A 17511-nucleotide genomic window follows, 5' to 3' on the forward strand; every position below is an offset into this window, starting at 1 on the left:
TGCATTTGCTGAGCATGTACTCAGTGAGGGTCACAACTACCAGCCAGTGTACCATGAACTTCACTTAGAAAACAAAGGCCATAAACTCAACCTGCTCGAAGCCCTGGAAATTAACAAACATCTTGCTCACAGTTCAGATCTCATCCTAAATTACGAGGCACAGCTCAACACTTTCCCTCTCCTAAACTTCATATAACCATCTTTGTTGTTCATTACTTCCCACACTCTCTCTTCCTACAAATTCCCATTTTCCTGTATTCATTAAGTTGTTTTGTTTTGTTGCAGTTATCTTTGTATGCCACATAGACTGTAGTTTCAATAGATAAGGCTTTCTTTTAACTGGTACTTGTATTACTGTCCATGTTTAACACTCCTTGTAGATGTCTCATCAAATACTCTTCATATTTTACTTTGCTCACTTGTTTAATGAAAACTGATACACAGCAACTGCTTTGATTATAATGTTAAAGTTAAAATGCAGTACCACCACACTCTTCGACTGTAGGTTCCCTCAAACACCTCCATTTTCAAGGATTTATTTATTTCTGTTTATCTTATTGACATTGCTTAAGCTCCCTACGTGTTCTGTATTTTCATTGATAACTGTCTCTTCTTTTAATTTGTTGTGTATCACTCTCTGTGTTTCATACCTCCTGATGAAGCCTTGTCTAGTACTAATTTTATTTTATTTTAATAGTTTTGTTTATTAATAGAAACTGTTATGTAGGCATGCTATTCCTATTTTGCGCTAAAGGTTTTCCTGTCTACTCCATTGTTATCCATATACAGTTCAGTTTTTACTTTTTCACTGCTAAGATTTTACTTACTGTATGTTTCCACATCAGTCTACATGTGTTACTTCTCTTCCAATGTTTTCTGCTAATATTTAACTTCCTTGGTGATAACACTCAGTAAATGTCTGAAGAAGGCCTTGTAAGCCGAAAACCAGTTTACAATAAAAGTAATACTGTGGAACAAAAGCAAACTGGTGCTTTTCATTTATTATAATGTGGTTCTACCAAGAACTGACGGAAGATTCTGTTAATATGAAAAACTCAAATATTTTGGCTTAAGTTATCTATCGCTTAGCACTGATAACCTGGATGTTGAGCTCCCCTAATTCACACATCTGTCGTTCCCTGGTATAAAACAATAACGCTAGTAATCATTTGGAGAGCCTGAAATGGACGTTGAAGTACGAAAGCTGTACAAAAATTCCGAAACACAGTGAGAAATATTTACTTGCAAATGAATGCAGATGCTATCAAAGCCTCTAGTTTGCTCTGTAGTATTTGAAGACGAAACGCTCCTGTGTGATGTCCTCGATATGTTCCAAATGTGACTCGTCATCAAAACAGTTTTCTGTGTAGCTGTAAATCTGTTATGACAAAGCTAAGTGAATTCGAACGAGGGCATGGCTTGGCTTGGCTTGGCTTGGCTCTGAGCAGTATGGGAGAACGAGGGCATATTGGTGAATTTGGTATGGTGACAGCTTCCGTGAACAAGTTAATCGAAGAGTTTTGTGTTTGAAGAAGCACCGTTCCGATGATTTATACCGGGAACAGAGAAAGCAGAAAAACGTCGTCCATTCAGTCACAACGCGGACAAAAGCTTGTGTCGAGTGATCGTGAGAGAAGCTCACAGAAGAGGATTGTGTCGAGAAGAAAGAGAATGACAGCTGGAAATGTCTCTGCAGAACCGAATGTCGAACTCGGGAATCCTGTCGCCACGTAAACAACACATAGAGAGATCCATAAGCAGGGAAATGCAGGGCGACCCGGAATTCCAGTATCACTCATCAGTGATGCTTATGGCCATAAAACTTGGGAAAATTAAAAAGAGTCAATTGGTCGGATGAGTATTGTCCCACCGTGTTTCCACCTTCTGGCCGAGTAGGCGTCTCAAGACGGAAACATGGTGGGGTTTCTATGATAATTGGGCAGTCATATTGCGGCATTTCATTGGCCTCATGGTCTCCTTGTAAGTTCATATTACTGCCAAGGATTATGTTACCACTTAGGCCAATCAGATCTATCCCATGGTACAATGTTTGTTCCCCAATGATGATGCAGTGGTCCAAGAGTAGAGGGCCTCTGTCCACACAGCTTGCGTCGTCCAGAACCGGTTTTGTGAGCAGGAGGATGATTGTTTGCACCCCTCTGCCACCACAGTCACTAGATCTCAGCCGGCCGCGGTGGTCTAGCGGTTCTAGGCGCTCAGTCCGGAACCGCGAGACTGCTACGGTCGCACGTTCGAATCCTGCCTCGGGCATGGATGTGTGTGATGTCCTTAGGTTAGTTAGGTTTAAGTAGTTCTAAGTTCTAGGGGATTGATGACCACAGATGTTAAGTCCCATAGTGCTCAGAGCCATTGGCACTAGATCTCAACATTATTAAGTGTTTGTGCCCTTCTTTGCAAAGAAGTGTGCTTCATCGCTAACTACCATCGTCATCGTTACTTTAACTTGCCACTATGTTGCAGGAGGTATTATATACGATTCGTCGGCCGGTGTGGCCGAGCGGTTCTAGGCACTTCAGTCTGGAACCGCACGATCGCTACGGTCGCAAGCTCGAATCCTGCCTCTGGCATGGATGTTTGTGATGTCCTTAGATTAGATAGGTTTAAGTAGTTCTAAGTTCTAGGGGGCTGATGACCTCAGATGTTAAGTCCCATAGTGATCAGAGCCATTTGAACCAATATACGATTCCACTGCAAACCGTACAGGGGCTGTATTTGTCCGCTTCGAGACGGCTGGAAGTTGTTTTGAATGCCAAGGGCTTTTATAAATCGTATAAGGCATCATAATGTGTTGTGGTTTTGGTATTTCCATATTTTTATCCATGCTCGTATGCATCTCCTCTGCATGGAAGAAGAAACGCTGCAAGCGGCTATTAATCGACATAAAATGGTAGAATGGTCTTAAAAAACAGACTTCGGACATTATAGACAGCTAGGAGCCATTCGGTTTTTGCGATGACTGGATTCCATCTCTGACAAGGTCTTGTCAGTTTAATTCACTGCCTCTCTAATAGCACGAATTGTAAACTGAAGAGCCAAAGAAACTCATACACCTGCCTAATATCGTACGCCCCCGCGAGCACGCAGAAGTGCTGTACACGACATGGCATGGACCGAGTAATGTCTGAAGTTGTGCTACAGGGACCTGACGCCATGAATCTTGCAGGGATCTACATAAATCTGTAACAGTACAAGGGGTCGAAGGTCTCTTCTGAACAGCCCGTTGCAAAGCATCCCAGATATGATCAATAATGTTCATGTCCGGGGAGTTTGATGGACAGCATAAGTGTTTAAATTCAGAAGAGTGTTCCTGGAGCCACTCTGTAGCAATTTTGGACGTGTGAGGTCTGTGCACTGTCCTGCTGGAATTTCCCAAGTATGTCGGAATGCTCAATGGACATCAATGGATGCAGGTGATCAGACAAGATGCTTAAGTACGTGTCAGGTGTCAGAGTCGTATCTAGACGTATCAGTGGTCCCATATCACTCCAACTGCACACGCCCCACACCATTACAGAGGCTCCACTAGCTTGAACAGTCCCCTGCTGACATGCAGCGTCCATGGCTTCATGCGGCTGTCTCCATACTCGTACACTTCCACCCGATCGATAAATTTGAATCGAGACTCGTCCGACCAGGTAACATGTATCCAGTCATCAACAGTCCAACGTCGGTGCTGACGAGCCCAACGAGGCGTAAAGCTTTGTATCGTGCAGTGATCAAGGGTACACGACTGGGCCTTCAGCTCTGAAAGCTCATATCGATGATGTATCGTTGAATAGTTCGTACGGTGACACCTGTTGTTGGCCCAACATTGAAATCTGCAGCATTTTGCGGAAGGGTTGCACTTCTGTCACGTTGAACGATTCTCTCAGTGGTAGTTCGTCCCGTTGTTGCATGATCTATTTCCGGAAGAGCGATGTCGGAGATTCAATGTTTTACTCTATTCCTGATATTCACGGTGCACTCGTGAAATGATCGTACGGGAAAATACCCACTTCATAACTACGTCGGACATGGTGAGTCACATCGCTCTAGCATCGACTATAACATCACGTTCAAACTCACTTAAACCTCTATAACCTGCCATTGTAGAAGCAGTAACTGATCTAACAACTGAGAGAGGCACTCGTTGTCCTAATATACAGGCGTTGCCGACCGCAGCGCCGTATTCTGCTTGTTTACATTTCTCTGTATTGGAATACGCATGCCTATACCAGTTTCTTTGGCGCTTCACTGTGTGTTTCATATGCAGTTTTTGTGTAAGGAAACTTTGCTTGCTGTTGACTTGGCACTTTCTGTAGCCATACTCCACGATCGATGTGACGACGTGTCTGTGCTAGTTAGTGTACGGCTAAGCGGAGGCCTGTGATCTTCAGAACCCTTTCATTCCTGCAACCTACTAGTTCCGCAGTTCTCTTAGAGCCCTGTAATTTTAGCTCGTCGCGTTATCCTCTGTACTTAAAACGATTGTGACAGCATCTCCATTCCATTTCTCGTTCTTTGAAGTCTCTCTAGTATCTCCAGGGGGTAAGGTCTGCAGCTGTATGATTCAACTGTTAATCACAGTTGAACGTATTTTTGACCCACAACTTAAATAGCTTTGTTGAATGCGACCAAATTTTTATTGGCAAACAGCCGGAAACGTTTCACAACCGTTGTCTTTGACAACATAATTTCTCTGAAAATCATCCGCAGTTGCGAAAGATAAACTAAGCTTTGCAGCTTGAAGATGTCATTATTAATTACGACTCAACTTAGGAGCAAAGTTAATGGTATGTTATTACAGATCATTTAAAATCAATGTTGTTTTCAGTAACTGGAGCAAAGCAGGCATAGCAGAAATATGCTTGATGACGATAAAAACTGGCTCTAGCAACTGAGATAGCCTTGCAAAATCGAGGACGCCCAGATATCCCGACCGTACTTTTGGTGCCATAAACAAAACTATCTTCTGAACGGCATCTTACAAAGATTTTGAAAATTCTGCAAATCCCACTACACCAAAATGCTTCGTCAGAATTAAACATCAGAACATTTGAGTTTAAATTATGGTTTCCCCTAGGTAAAAGAATACTCCATTTTAGAGACACCGTTTTTGTTTTTAATTCAAGTTTAAGCGTTGTAAAAGCTGAGATGGCAGAGTGTTCCTTAGTTTGGACTCATAATTGCACACGGACAACCAAGGAAATTTTGGAAATGAAATACTAAGGTACCAACATCCAAGTCAAATAAATGGCTTTTGCCATTTATTGAAAAGCTATAGATGAAGTGTATATGCAGTACAGAAGGGGTTGTATACATTTCAAGTCCTTCGGAGGTGTAGTGCTAGCAGTGCTGAGGAAAGGAGACAGACGAAATTCGGAATCCTACGGGACACCGATCGAATGCCGGCAGTCACGAATTCGATACATCTATCCACAATAAAATTCTGTTTCTCGCACTTCAAAGTGCTTCACCGAACTATATAAAGTTCACAGGTCTGCTTCTAAAGCCTTCGTGAGGGCGGGTACTTGGCCAATTACCTTACAATTCCTAATAACATTGTCACCTGTCAGCGCGTGTTTAGGCTGACTTCCAATACTCCTGATTCAGCGTAGAGGTGAAACACGGGACATCTCCACCCACAACATTTCGCTCTTCACCTTTGGTAAGCTTTGTCAAGCGTAAAAGAATGTTGTGCTATGAAATCGTATGAGAGGGAGATAGCGCCCATGAACTCACATTAGGCCTGGCACTATCGTATCATGGGAAACCTCTACATGATCAACAACTGCTCGTCGTATAAGGTGTCGACTGCTTAAGGCGGCGCTAATCCGGTGGTCAGGCAGTGCAGATTGAGGGATGGAGCGGTTGCACTTTCTGTGCTCGCCTTCCCCTATCAGCTAGCGCTTCTGTGGTCTTCTTTCGGCTTTTCCCACGCTAACTTTGAGGCTGTTGTAAGTCACAACAACCTATCCCATTTTCCCTATTAGCGTTTTCCTCCTAGCATTTATAAAATCAGATTAGCTACTACCTAAACAGTTTTTATCATAAAGATGACAAGTTATTCCAGTAGCTCTGTTCTGGCATTCAGATGGGTACCACTATTGTGAGGTATCTGGCAAGAATTTCTTCTAGATGAATCATGATAGCCTTAATTCAGTGCAACAGAAACGTAAAAAGATACCATTTTTATTGTGTTTTTCATCATAGGTCTACTTGGCTGTTTATCAACCAGGAGTTAGCTCATGGCATTACTGAACGTAGTGACAGTGCATAGGGTACTGTAGTAACTTTCCTTCAATCGGATAGAAGCGCAGAATGGATTCATCTTAAAATTTTCACAATGTTGAGTTATTGTGCAAGTACACATCCAAAGAGTGGGACTTTCTACTTCCCATATGTTGTGTACATGTAACAATACACAATAGTATTGGTCTTTCATTCTATGAAGAAGTGTATGATAGTAATATGCTGTAATCTTTTGACTTAGTAGATCCTAAACCGGGGAAAAAATTGAGGTTCTTTATAGAAATCAGATACCTTTGGCAAAAAGTGAAAACAACAAGTATGATAGCGCTGGAGCGGCAGGAACAACTAGAAATCCTGTTGTAACACTTAAATCGGTTAGAAGTGGGTTTATTTTATGTAACTGTCTATCTGCAATTATGAAGTGCGTATTCCTTATTAGTTACAGTCATTCATTTGCGACAGGAAACTTATAGTTTTGTAATATATATATGAATAAAGCAAAATGATTTGCTAAAATAGTGAATTTTTATATAATGTGCATGTTTATAAGAAAGACACTGTTAATTGGAAGCTGGTTCATGCATAGGGCACTTGTATTGTAAGATGTAAAAGATGTAGTGAAGCCCCTCTTCAAAGGTAGTGGCATGAAGCGATGTAAAAGGTGGGCGTGGCGGTCGAACTGGGTGGCTCCTTGGTGGAAACGGTACGCAGTAAGTGACTAGCCGTAGCCCGGCACACTTCGACGGTGCCAAGAGAGGCAATTGAATGCTGCTTTGCAAGGGAATTTTGCCTTGGAAGTGGAGCTGGCTATTATTTGGTATTCTCGGCAAGAAGGAATGGCTCTAACATGGTGGAAACCGACGACAATCAGAAATTTTATAGAGCATTCGTACATCAAGAGCAGTGAGTACAGTAAGCTGTCACGTCGCTTTCCACCAAAACTTCGCCACTGCTTCGCTATCTTCGTACATCCAGATATTTATATGGGCATGGACCAGTTAATTTGGGTGAGTGGTTTTAATAATAATGCAAATGCTAAAAATCTGTGTTCGGGACCGTATTTCTATCCTTATCAGGAATCTATGCAAGGTCCTCTCCCAAGTGCTACTAAAACTCAGTATCCTGTTTTAAATGAACTGTTATTACTTTCAACAGTTATAAAGTGGTTACCTTTTGTTTGTCAAATGTGAAAGGAGTAACAAAAGTTAAAGGTAAAACAACAAAAGTGAAGTCATATAGGATTTTGCTAATGTACTCTCAGTATATCGCAAACTATAATTTTGCAAGAATACAGTGCCAGATTGTGTAAAAGTTATTGTCTAAAATATCTGCTTCCCCGTGGTAAAAAGGAGACAAGTTTGTTTTAAAATTAGTGGTGTCTTGATTCCTATCATGAATGACCCCTTTTTTTAGTTACTTTAGCTCAGTGTTGAATATTTTGCCTTGAAAAGTAGAATATAAACTACTCCAAGTGAAGTTAAGGAGTAGCTTTGTTTGAATTAGTCTTTTCTACTGAAACAACCGTAGAGCTTGACTAGTGACATTACACTCGTTAATGGGTACCCATTATACTCATCTATATATATATATATATATATATATATATATATATATATAAACAGTGTAATTGTGATTTTCTGTTTATTAGTGTTTTTTTTACATGTCAGTTGAGATAGAAGCCCCTATGTCCACATTTAGCTCTGCACTTCCTGCAGTAACAATTTAGTACTGTTTTAAGTAATGATCTTGAGGGTAGCCGTGATTAGTATTAGCTTAGTGCAAATTTGCTGTCCATAATTACTGGAGTGTGCGTTATCGATAACAGCAGCTATACACAGCTCAGAATACCCTACGTCAGTTTGTATCCTGTGCGGTATTCAAAGCGAAATATTAATGAAAGTAAGTTTGATAACCATTATCCAATTTTCTTAAAAATGTCTTTCCAAATTAATGTGCCCAATTGGGCTGGCTTCCGTTCATTTTTTTTAGTTCACATATGAATTTTACCACTTTCATTAAGTCCCAAGGTTTAAGTCTGTTTAGTTTTTCTATTAATTTTCCATATTCAAAATTATAGTCCGATACCTTTATCTAATAGACTCACGCACGGTCAAAATTCAAAATCCTCTCAGACAGTAACATTAACTTGTTCCACGGCAGGCTGGTGTTATAGTGTCCGTATGTTACCTCAGTTTGCACTTAGCCAGTAGGCTTTGTTGACGAACCCCGAAGTACCAAAGGTCAAAACAATAAAATTCCGGAATCGGTATCAAGGAACCTATCAGGATACAGAGTTACTACGAGTGTCATCAGAAAGTTACAACTGTCCACAAAAATCTTTGCCGTACCTGCAGGTAGGGTTAAGCTGTTTTAAGTGTAACTTAAACGCTCGTCTGCTTCTCTATATCTGCGCGAATCTTCCTAAAATTGTGTAGCAAATCTTCTCTTAAAAGATTAACAAACAAACTAATTCCAAACTTAAACTCGAGTGCTGTCCATAATTATGACTACACTGAATTGCACAAAGACTCAATATAATTTGCTCAACACTGTCTACAAACTGAACCTCACTGTTTCTATAAAAATGTAGTGCTGCCCTGAATTTAACCGGACTTTGGAAATGAAGGTGCAAGTGAACTTAAAAAGTTATTCCTGGTCATAAACTGTATTTTCGCATACCTTGTGCCTTGACAAACATTGCAGATTTTACGAAAGAGCGCGCAGGGTACATAGCTGCAAAGCATCATTAAAAAGTCCGACTGATAATTCCATACCACAGACTGCAACGTGCGTTCGTAGATAATACACTGAATGAGTGGAAATTTTAACTGGTAATAAACTACGTCTGACATAATTCAAAGAAAACTCTATACCAACAGTAATGCTTTAAAAATCAGCTGAATGTTAGTACATGCGTAATATGACTCCAGGAAATAAATTTAAAGAGGGGGAACCTCATCTTCCTAAGAGAGGAATACACGTGATAACCCTACTGTCTGAGCGTCGTTACTGCACTTTCACTAACACAAAACAATGCTCAGCGCTAGCGTGCTTACCTCAACCTCTCAACATTCCAGAAAAGCTAACAAACAATCCTCCTCCGCTTCTTTCTCAATAACAGCATCAAAATTATTCATACTCAATTTCGTCAATTTCATACCACACTTTTAAAGAAAATTTCCTTATCAGTTCTTCAAAATATGTCTGCTACTCAACACTGCTCAGCTTAGAAGGTGTGTGACTTTGTTGGCGCTATTCGCCAAAGGCGGTGTAGCACCGCGTGGATATGGTAGGAATAGCCGAAGATTATTAAGCTGCATGGTTTTGCTCTGTGTGAGCTATCTACATCTATGGTTCCGTAAGAAAGAGAATTTACAGAGTGACGAAAATAATAAGCATACCTGGCTAAAGGAGCTGCAGACCCTTTTCCTCAGGCGCCAGAGTCATCGTCATTGTAGGACATTAAGTCGAAAAAGGAAGATAAGAGATCAAAAGTCATTCATAAACGAATACAAGATGTTCCACACACCCTTAGAGCACGTCGCGGAATGACTGACTGATATGGGTTTGTGAAATATTTTGTCGGTAATACATGTCACTGTTTTGATATACTCAGGTATACTACGTGCTTAGTTTGCTGTTATGGACTTTTTTTGTTGGTAGTATTTATAATGATAGGACATAGGGTATTGTAAAGCTGTGTGACGGTGATAGTGATTGTATGCGTAAATCTTATTGAAAGAGGAAAGGAAGTAAACATAGATGAGGTTCAGAGTATGGTTGACAATTTATAATGTTTGGAATTGGCATTGCCTTTTGTTGTAAGAAAGCTGTACGATCATTGTGTTTAAATATTTGATAATGTCAGTTGTTTAGAGGCCAGATAGAACAAGCTGAATGTCGTGGGGAAGTGCTGTGGCCACACAGTTATTTCCAGGAAGTAGCTAGACTTTGGAGGCCCTCAATGCTTTTTCTGAACATGGTGATAGTGAAATTTTATGAGTAAGGGAATCCCAGGGGCATGACAGAGATAACGGGATGCTAATCAATGGTGAGTACGACACACGGTCTCCCGCCTACAGTCTCTGGAACGACTGACATAAATCTGCCCCAATCCATGTTTTATTTTCCAGTAAAGCCACAGATGTGTGTTTCAAGCGAAGTATCTAGCCTTCCCAAATAAAACCTTGAAACCAGACCTTCTACATTCTATCCACAAATTCATAGCATTGTAAAAGGAACGAATCACTGCAGACCAAATGTTTCAGAATATACAACTGTATTAACGAGACACAATACCAGACCGTACTGACCATAACTGTAGCAGTTTCCAGTGCTGTGCTGATTCTGGTTATGTTTTACGTAGCATAATTTTATTGTAACCGAAAATGCGTACAATTTCCAAAGCCACCTGTACATCAAATCCCAGTCGAATAGTTTACTTATAGAATTATGTACAGATAAGAAAGATTTAGAGTATTGTATTACCTGCATTACGCCTTAAGTGCGGTGTCTGTGCGTGGAATGGGAAATATTGTGATTCCGTTAGTCTGTTAGTGTGTATTTACAGGAAATGTATCCTCGTAAGAATATGCATTGAAGAAAATAAGGTTTTAGAACTAAGAGCGCAACCTAGGAACCATGTGGTTAGAGCTAGACACAGTGTGAGAGGAACCAGGAACGTTGCGTATAATTGCATTTTCTGCATGTGTGTCAAGAATTCTTCAGGGACACCTCGAAAACTCGAAGTTGTATTTATTAAATATTGAGGCAGTGTAGCAGTGTAGCCAGAAAAACTCCAAAGACCTTTCCTGGCGACAAGAGGCAGGGGAAAAGGACCAAGTAGCCAGGGAGAGTTCCAGTGAGAAAGGAACATTGGTGATTCAGTAACAGACATGGTAGCTATTTCACCACACTGGCTGAGCAGCGACCATCGCAGAATGACCACATGGTGACAAAGAGATATAATCTTAATGTTAATTGCACAAATAATCACAAAAAAGCCTAAGTCGGACACAAGAACGTTTTTCAGTGCTCTGACCGCTTAGAATATGCCTGCTACCACTCCTGAAAGGCAGAGCTGGGATTCCTTGCAGCTGCTGACTGGACAAGAAAAGTAGGGTTAATGACTCCATATTCACGTCACAGTAGCAAGGGACACAAGTCTGTCTTCCATAACAGCACTTAAGTTCAGGTGGAGTTCTAATCTGTTTGCAGCTGTACAGCCAGAATGTGAACCCTGTGTCAGTAGCTGTGTGTTGTAGACTTCGATCTTCTGTGGAGCAATTTCCTGTCTGGAGGGACTTAGGCTCAGTGAGATGTAGCACCGAGTATTGAGTGAAGATTGATAGGGAGCTGTGGCTGTCACCTTCTGACAGATCCTTTGGAGGCTTAAGTAACAGGGGCTGAAAGCAAAACCATCATCCGTCATCATGGAGGGTGCGCTGCTGCTGCCACTCACCTCTGTTCTTGGAGCAGACTTCGGCACTGCCTGTCTCTGTCGTATGAGGAGGCCAAGGAACTTTCGTTTTCAACTTCATATACTTGAAGCACAGCTGATAGGTGCCTTCCCTTTGTGCAGTTTCTGATGGGATCATGGGAGCCTGCCCATCATCTCCTGGAAGCTGTGTGCAGCCGCAATCGGCACTGGCGAGGTTGTATACTAATGCAGGTAAGATTTATTACCTCTTGTCATTGCTGGAGCTGAGATGACGCGCCTCCTGACTGTTGTCATGTGCCGATCGGCTCGTTCTATGGTGGAACTTTAATACCAACACTGCTAGTGTTGCTGGCTGCCTGAAAGTCGATATGACAACTGTCGTAATTAGTGAACAACAAATATTTTAAGTTTTCATTAGGTTTAATAATACCTTCGTTTATCAAACAGGCACCAACAGCTTGTGCCACCATGATCCACGTCCTTGGGTGGTCAACTAGCGACCTCGACTAGTTCTCGATACACTACCTTCTGTAATATGCTATGCAAAGGGCGCTGCAGTAAAATATAAAGAAAATGACAATTTAATGTCCAACCATACAGCATGTGATGAACATGTGAAGACAACTAAGCATAATTTGACACAACTCAAAATAGCAAGGAAATAATACACACTACAGATAGATATCCTTTGTTAAGGGTATTGGAGGAATTAGAAATATTTGTAGAAACCTGCTAAGAGCACTGGATGAACATATGAAGAAAAATAATCATAATTTGGCACAAATTGACCTAGTACGGATATTATAAACACTGCAGATAAATAACCCTTTATAAATGTATTGCAGGAGTTACAAATGTTTGTAGAAAGGAAGGGAAACTTGCTAAATGTATTAAATGAACCAAATGAATATGAACCTAGAACACTATAGGGGAGGAAAATGTAACATTGCTACTAAATCATTGTAAAATTTACTACTCCAGATTTAATTCAAAACAAGTCACAATTTGTAAGTTATACGATAATATGTTACCATTATTAGATTCCTGATTAATGTTATGTAACAGAATGCTAAGTATCAAAATGTCCTGTTTTATATCCTACTGCAATTGTAAATTATCGAGAGTTTAGTAATCTATGGTTAGTTTACAGATTCTTACTGTCGTTCGCTGAAATATTATAGGTATACTCTCAAGGAAAAATCTTGTCTATCTGCCGTTTTATCCTTACAGAAGCATTTTAAAAAGTGTATTTTCTAATTGTGTAACATAGCAGGTATACTATTAAAGATACTTTTGAAGACGTGTTGTATAAAACTGCATTTTAAGAGAAAGTACAACACAATAAAATTTGTGTAATGTAAGAGTGATGTGCCTATATTTATCGTCACAATAGCGGCAATTAAAATTTACGCCTGTTTTTTCTGTGATAATAGAAATGATAGAAATGAAAGAGCCGTAATTTCATAACAGTATACAACTAAATTAAACTGGCTTTTCATGAGCTAAATTCAATCATATATATATATATATATATATATATATATATATATATATATATATATATATATACACTCCTGGAAATTGAAATAAGAACACCGTGAATTCATTGTCCCAGGAAGGGGAAACTTTATTGACACATTCCTGGGGTCAGATACATCACATGATCACACTGACAGAACCACAGGCACATAAACACAGGCAACAGAGCATGCACAATGTCGGCACTAGTACAGTGTATATCCACCTTTCGCAGCAATGCAGGCTGCTATTCTCCCATGGAGACGATCGTAGAGATGCTGGATGTAGTCCTGCGGAACGGCTTGCCATGCCATTTCCACCTGGCGCCTCAGTTGGACCAGCGATCGTGCTGGACGTGCAGACCGCGTGAGACGCCGCTTCATCCAGTCCCAAACATGCTCAATGGGGGACAGATCCGGAGATCTTGCTGGTCAGGGTAGTTGACTTACACGTCCTAGAGCACGTTGGGTGACACGGGATACATGCGGACGTGCATTGTCCTGTTGGAACAGCAAGTTCCCTTGCCGGTCTAGGAATGGTAGAACGATGGGTTCGATGACGGTTTGGATGCACCGTGCACTATTCAGTGTCCCCTCGACGATCACCAGTGGTGTACGGCCAGTGTAGGAGATCACTCCCCACACCATGATGCCGGGTGTTGGCCCTGTGTGCCTCGGTCGTATGCAGTCCTGATTGTGGCGCTCACCTGCACGGCGACAAACACGCATACAACCATCATTGGCACCAAGGCAGAAGCGACTCTCATCGCTGAAGACGACACGTCTTCTTTCGTCCCTCCATTCACGCCTGTCGCGACACCACTGGAGGCGGGCTGCACGACGTTGGGGCGTGAGCGGAAGACGGCCTAACGCTGTGCGGGACCGTAGCCCAGCTTCATGGAGACGGTTGCGAATGGTCCTCGCCGATACCCCAGGAGCAACAGTGTCCCTAATTTGCTGGGAAGTGGCGGTGCGGTCCCCTACGGCACTGCGTAGGATCCTACGGTCTTGGCGTGCATCCGTGCGTCACTGCGGTCCGGTCCCAGGTCGACGGGCACGTGCACCTTCCGCCGACCACTGGCGACAACATCGATGTACTGTGGAGACCTCACGCCCCACGTGTTGAGCAATTCGGCGGTACGTCCACCCGGCCTCCCGCATGCCCACTATACGCCCTCGCTCAAAGTCCGTCAACTGCACATACGGTTCACGTCCACGCTGTCGCGGCATGCTACCAGTGTTAAAGACTGCGATGGAGCTCCGTATGCCACGGCAAACTGGCTGACACTGACGGCGGCGGTGCACAAATGCTGCGCAGCTAGCGCCATTCGACGGCCAACACCGCGGTTCCTGGTGTGTCCGCTGTGCCGTGCGTGTGATCATTGCTTGTACAGCCCTCTCACAGTGTCCGGAGCAAGTATGGTGGGTCTGACACACCGGTGTCAATGTGTTCTTTTTTCCATTTCCAGGAGTATATATATATATATATATATATATATATATATATATATATATATATATATGTGTGTGTGTGTGTGTGTGTGTAAGAGTTGCACTCATCAACAAATATACTATATTATCTTTGGATGCATTTGCCAAGAGGCGTTACAAACGCTGTAACACAGCCAAATTAATTTCTAACATCAGAAATGTAATCAGCTAATTATTTTGGCCATAAGTTACCATAACGTAAATTCAGTATGTTCTTTTATGTCAAATTACGATTCACTATCAAGCGACGATCTTGTTAAATTGAACAAAACGGGTGAGCAAAAAGTGTTGATTGCGACGTGTGTCCTACAAAATTAATTTTAACAGTCAGTGTGTCCCCTGCAAGGAATGCCTACTTTAGAAAAATAAGTAAAAAGGTACAGTCATTCTTGGCTGGTGTCGCAATGTGTACAGAACATTTCTTGGAGTTCTTGACGATATTTTTGTTCTGTCGTTGCAACTACCAAAATGCGTGATTTCTTCGTCAGACGCGTTTCGCGTTGTTGAGGTAATGCATCATCAGTGGTCTGTAATTAAGTTATTTACATTTTGATTTGCTTTTAGAACGAAAAATAGTTCGTTAAGAATAGGTTTATTTGTACTGATTCCTCACTTACATCTGGAAATGCCATCTGCTAGCACATTGTTGTTTTTCTATGTTAAAAATTTTGGTCTAATTTTTAAATGTTCTGCAGCACTATGCATTTCTATGTGACTCCATCAGACTGCTGTATACTTATGTCCGCTCATCAATGTTTCTATCTCCCCCCTAACAAAAAAAAAAATCCTCCATCGCCATTCCATCTCTACTCTTACACAGTACATAAATACACAGAAACATAATTAAATAGAATTACACACATACGATAATGCAACGAAAAAATATGTTGCAGGTCAAAGACAAAGTAGTGGAAAGGTTATGTTGACAACACTACAAAACACAAACAACAACACATACTCGAAGTAAAAAAACAAATACAATACAGTGGTGCGCATAAAAGTGTGTTGTGATAAACATAAGAAATGCATAGCGCTGCAGAACATATAAAAATTAGATTAAAACTATCAGTGTCTAACACAGAATATCAACGACGTGCTAGCAGACGGCATTTCCCGATGCAAGCGAGGAATCATCCGAAAAATCCCGGTAAGTACGAATCAACTTATTCTTAATGAACTGTTTTTCGATCTAAAAGTGAATCAAAATGTAAATAACTTAATTACAGACCTCTGATGATGCTCTACCTCAGTCGGTCGATGTGGCCAAGCGGTTCTAGGCGCTTCAGTCTGGAACCGCGCGACCGCTACAGTCGCAGGTTCGAATCCTGCCTTGGGCATGGATGTGTGTGATGTCCTTAGGTTAGTTAGGTGTAAGTAGTTCTAAATTGTAGGGGACTGATGACCTCAGATGTTGAGTCCCATAATGCGCACAGCCATTTTTGATGCTCTACCTCAATAAAGTGAAACGCTTCTGGTGAAAAACTGACGTATCTTTGTAGTTGCAACGACAGAACAAAAATACTCTTAAGGATTATAAAGCAACTACAGACACTGTGTCCACTCAAATGAAGAATTTAATGTCGCATTTCGTAGAGATCTCTGACTGTAAAGAGTGTAGAATTTTTTATTGAAACAGATTTTGTTTTAGGTTTGGTATATACAGAAACACTAATTTTGCTAGAATGAGATTTTCGCTCTGCAGCGGAGTGTGCGCTGATATCAAACTTCCTGGCAGATTAAAACTGTGTGCCCGACCGAGACTCGAACTCGGGACGTTTGCCTTTCACGGGAAAGTGCTCTACCAACTGAGCTACCGAAGCACGACTCACGCCCGGTACTCACAGCTTTACTTCTGTCAGTACCTCGTCTCCTACCTCCCAAACTTTACTAGTTCTGCAAGGCTCGCAGGAGAGCTTCTGTAAAGTTTGGAAGGTAGGATACGAGGTACTGGCAGAAGTAAAGCTGTGAGTACCGGGCGTGAGTCGTGCTTCGGTAGCTCAGTTGGTAGAGCACTTGCCCGTGAAAGGCAAAGGTCTCGAGTTCGAATCTCGGTCGGGCACACAGTTTTAATCTGCCAGGAAGTTTCACTAATGTTGCTGATTAGTGTTGGAGAGCGCCATATAACTAAGATTTAAATACGTATTTCAAACCGTATCTGAATTTATTGTGGGTCGTATGTGGCCGACTTCCTGTTAAATCGCCGCCAACGCAGTCCTCGTGTTGGCAGATCCGTACCTGTCCCTCCCAGGCTAGCAGCAGGCCGGACTCGATCAGCCGGTCGATGAGTGCGTCCAGCTGCTCGAGGTGCGGCCAGCGCTTGGGCACGGCGATCACCACCCACTCCCAGTAGATGTCCTCGCGCATCGGGCGCAGCCACTTGCTCGCCGCCTCCTCGTCGATGTACTCGCCGATGGCGAAGTAGCCTGAGAAACAGACCCGACAGTTGCATGGGGGCTTAATTATATATAATGCAAATATTTTTAACTTTAGTAGCTGTCTGTCCGGTTGCGAAGTCTCGTAACCGGTTGGCCCTGACTAGTATTAGTACGCAATCTGACTGCATAGAATAACAACAAGGAATGAAAGGAAATTTCCGTTAACACAATTAATTAATTAATTAAGTCCCCAGCAACTATAAAAGCTACGAAAAAAACAAAGCACAAGTGTAACAGTTCTGTGTGTGGAAGTTTGATTCAACGTACACATCTGGCACGGTTCTTCCTCAATACGACAAGATGCTTTAAACGCCATTTACAATTAAGTAATTTAAAAAAAACAGAAATACTATGATTGCACATAGAAATCAGAATT

The 17511-nt window shown here is 41.7% G+C and overlaps 1 protein-coding gene across 1 annotated transcript in view; it reads right to left on the reverse strand.

Moving 5' to 3' along the window:
- LOC126456602 (glutamate receptor ionotropic, kainate glr-3-like) overlaps window positions 1-17511 on the reverse strand; it is a 199120-nt gene that overhangs the window by 48239 nt on the left and 133370 nt on the right. The window contains exon 6 of the mRNA XM_050092347.1: window positions 16936-17123. Within this exon, the coding sequence (XP_049948304.1) occupies window positions 16936-17123 (188 nt within the window). The remainder of the gene's footprint in view (window positions 1-16935; window positions 17124-17511) is intronic.

The sequence above is a fragment of the Schistocerca serialis genome, chromosome 2 (genome assembly GCF_023864345.2).
Source record: "Schistocerca serialis cubense isolate TAMUIC-IGC-003099 chromosome 2, iqSchSeri2.2, whole genome shotgun sequence".
Classification (NCBI taxonomy): domain Eukaryota; kingdom Metazoa; phylum Arthropoda; class Insecta; order Orthoptera; family Acrididae; genus Schistocerca; species Schistocerca serialis.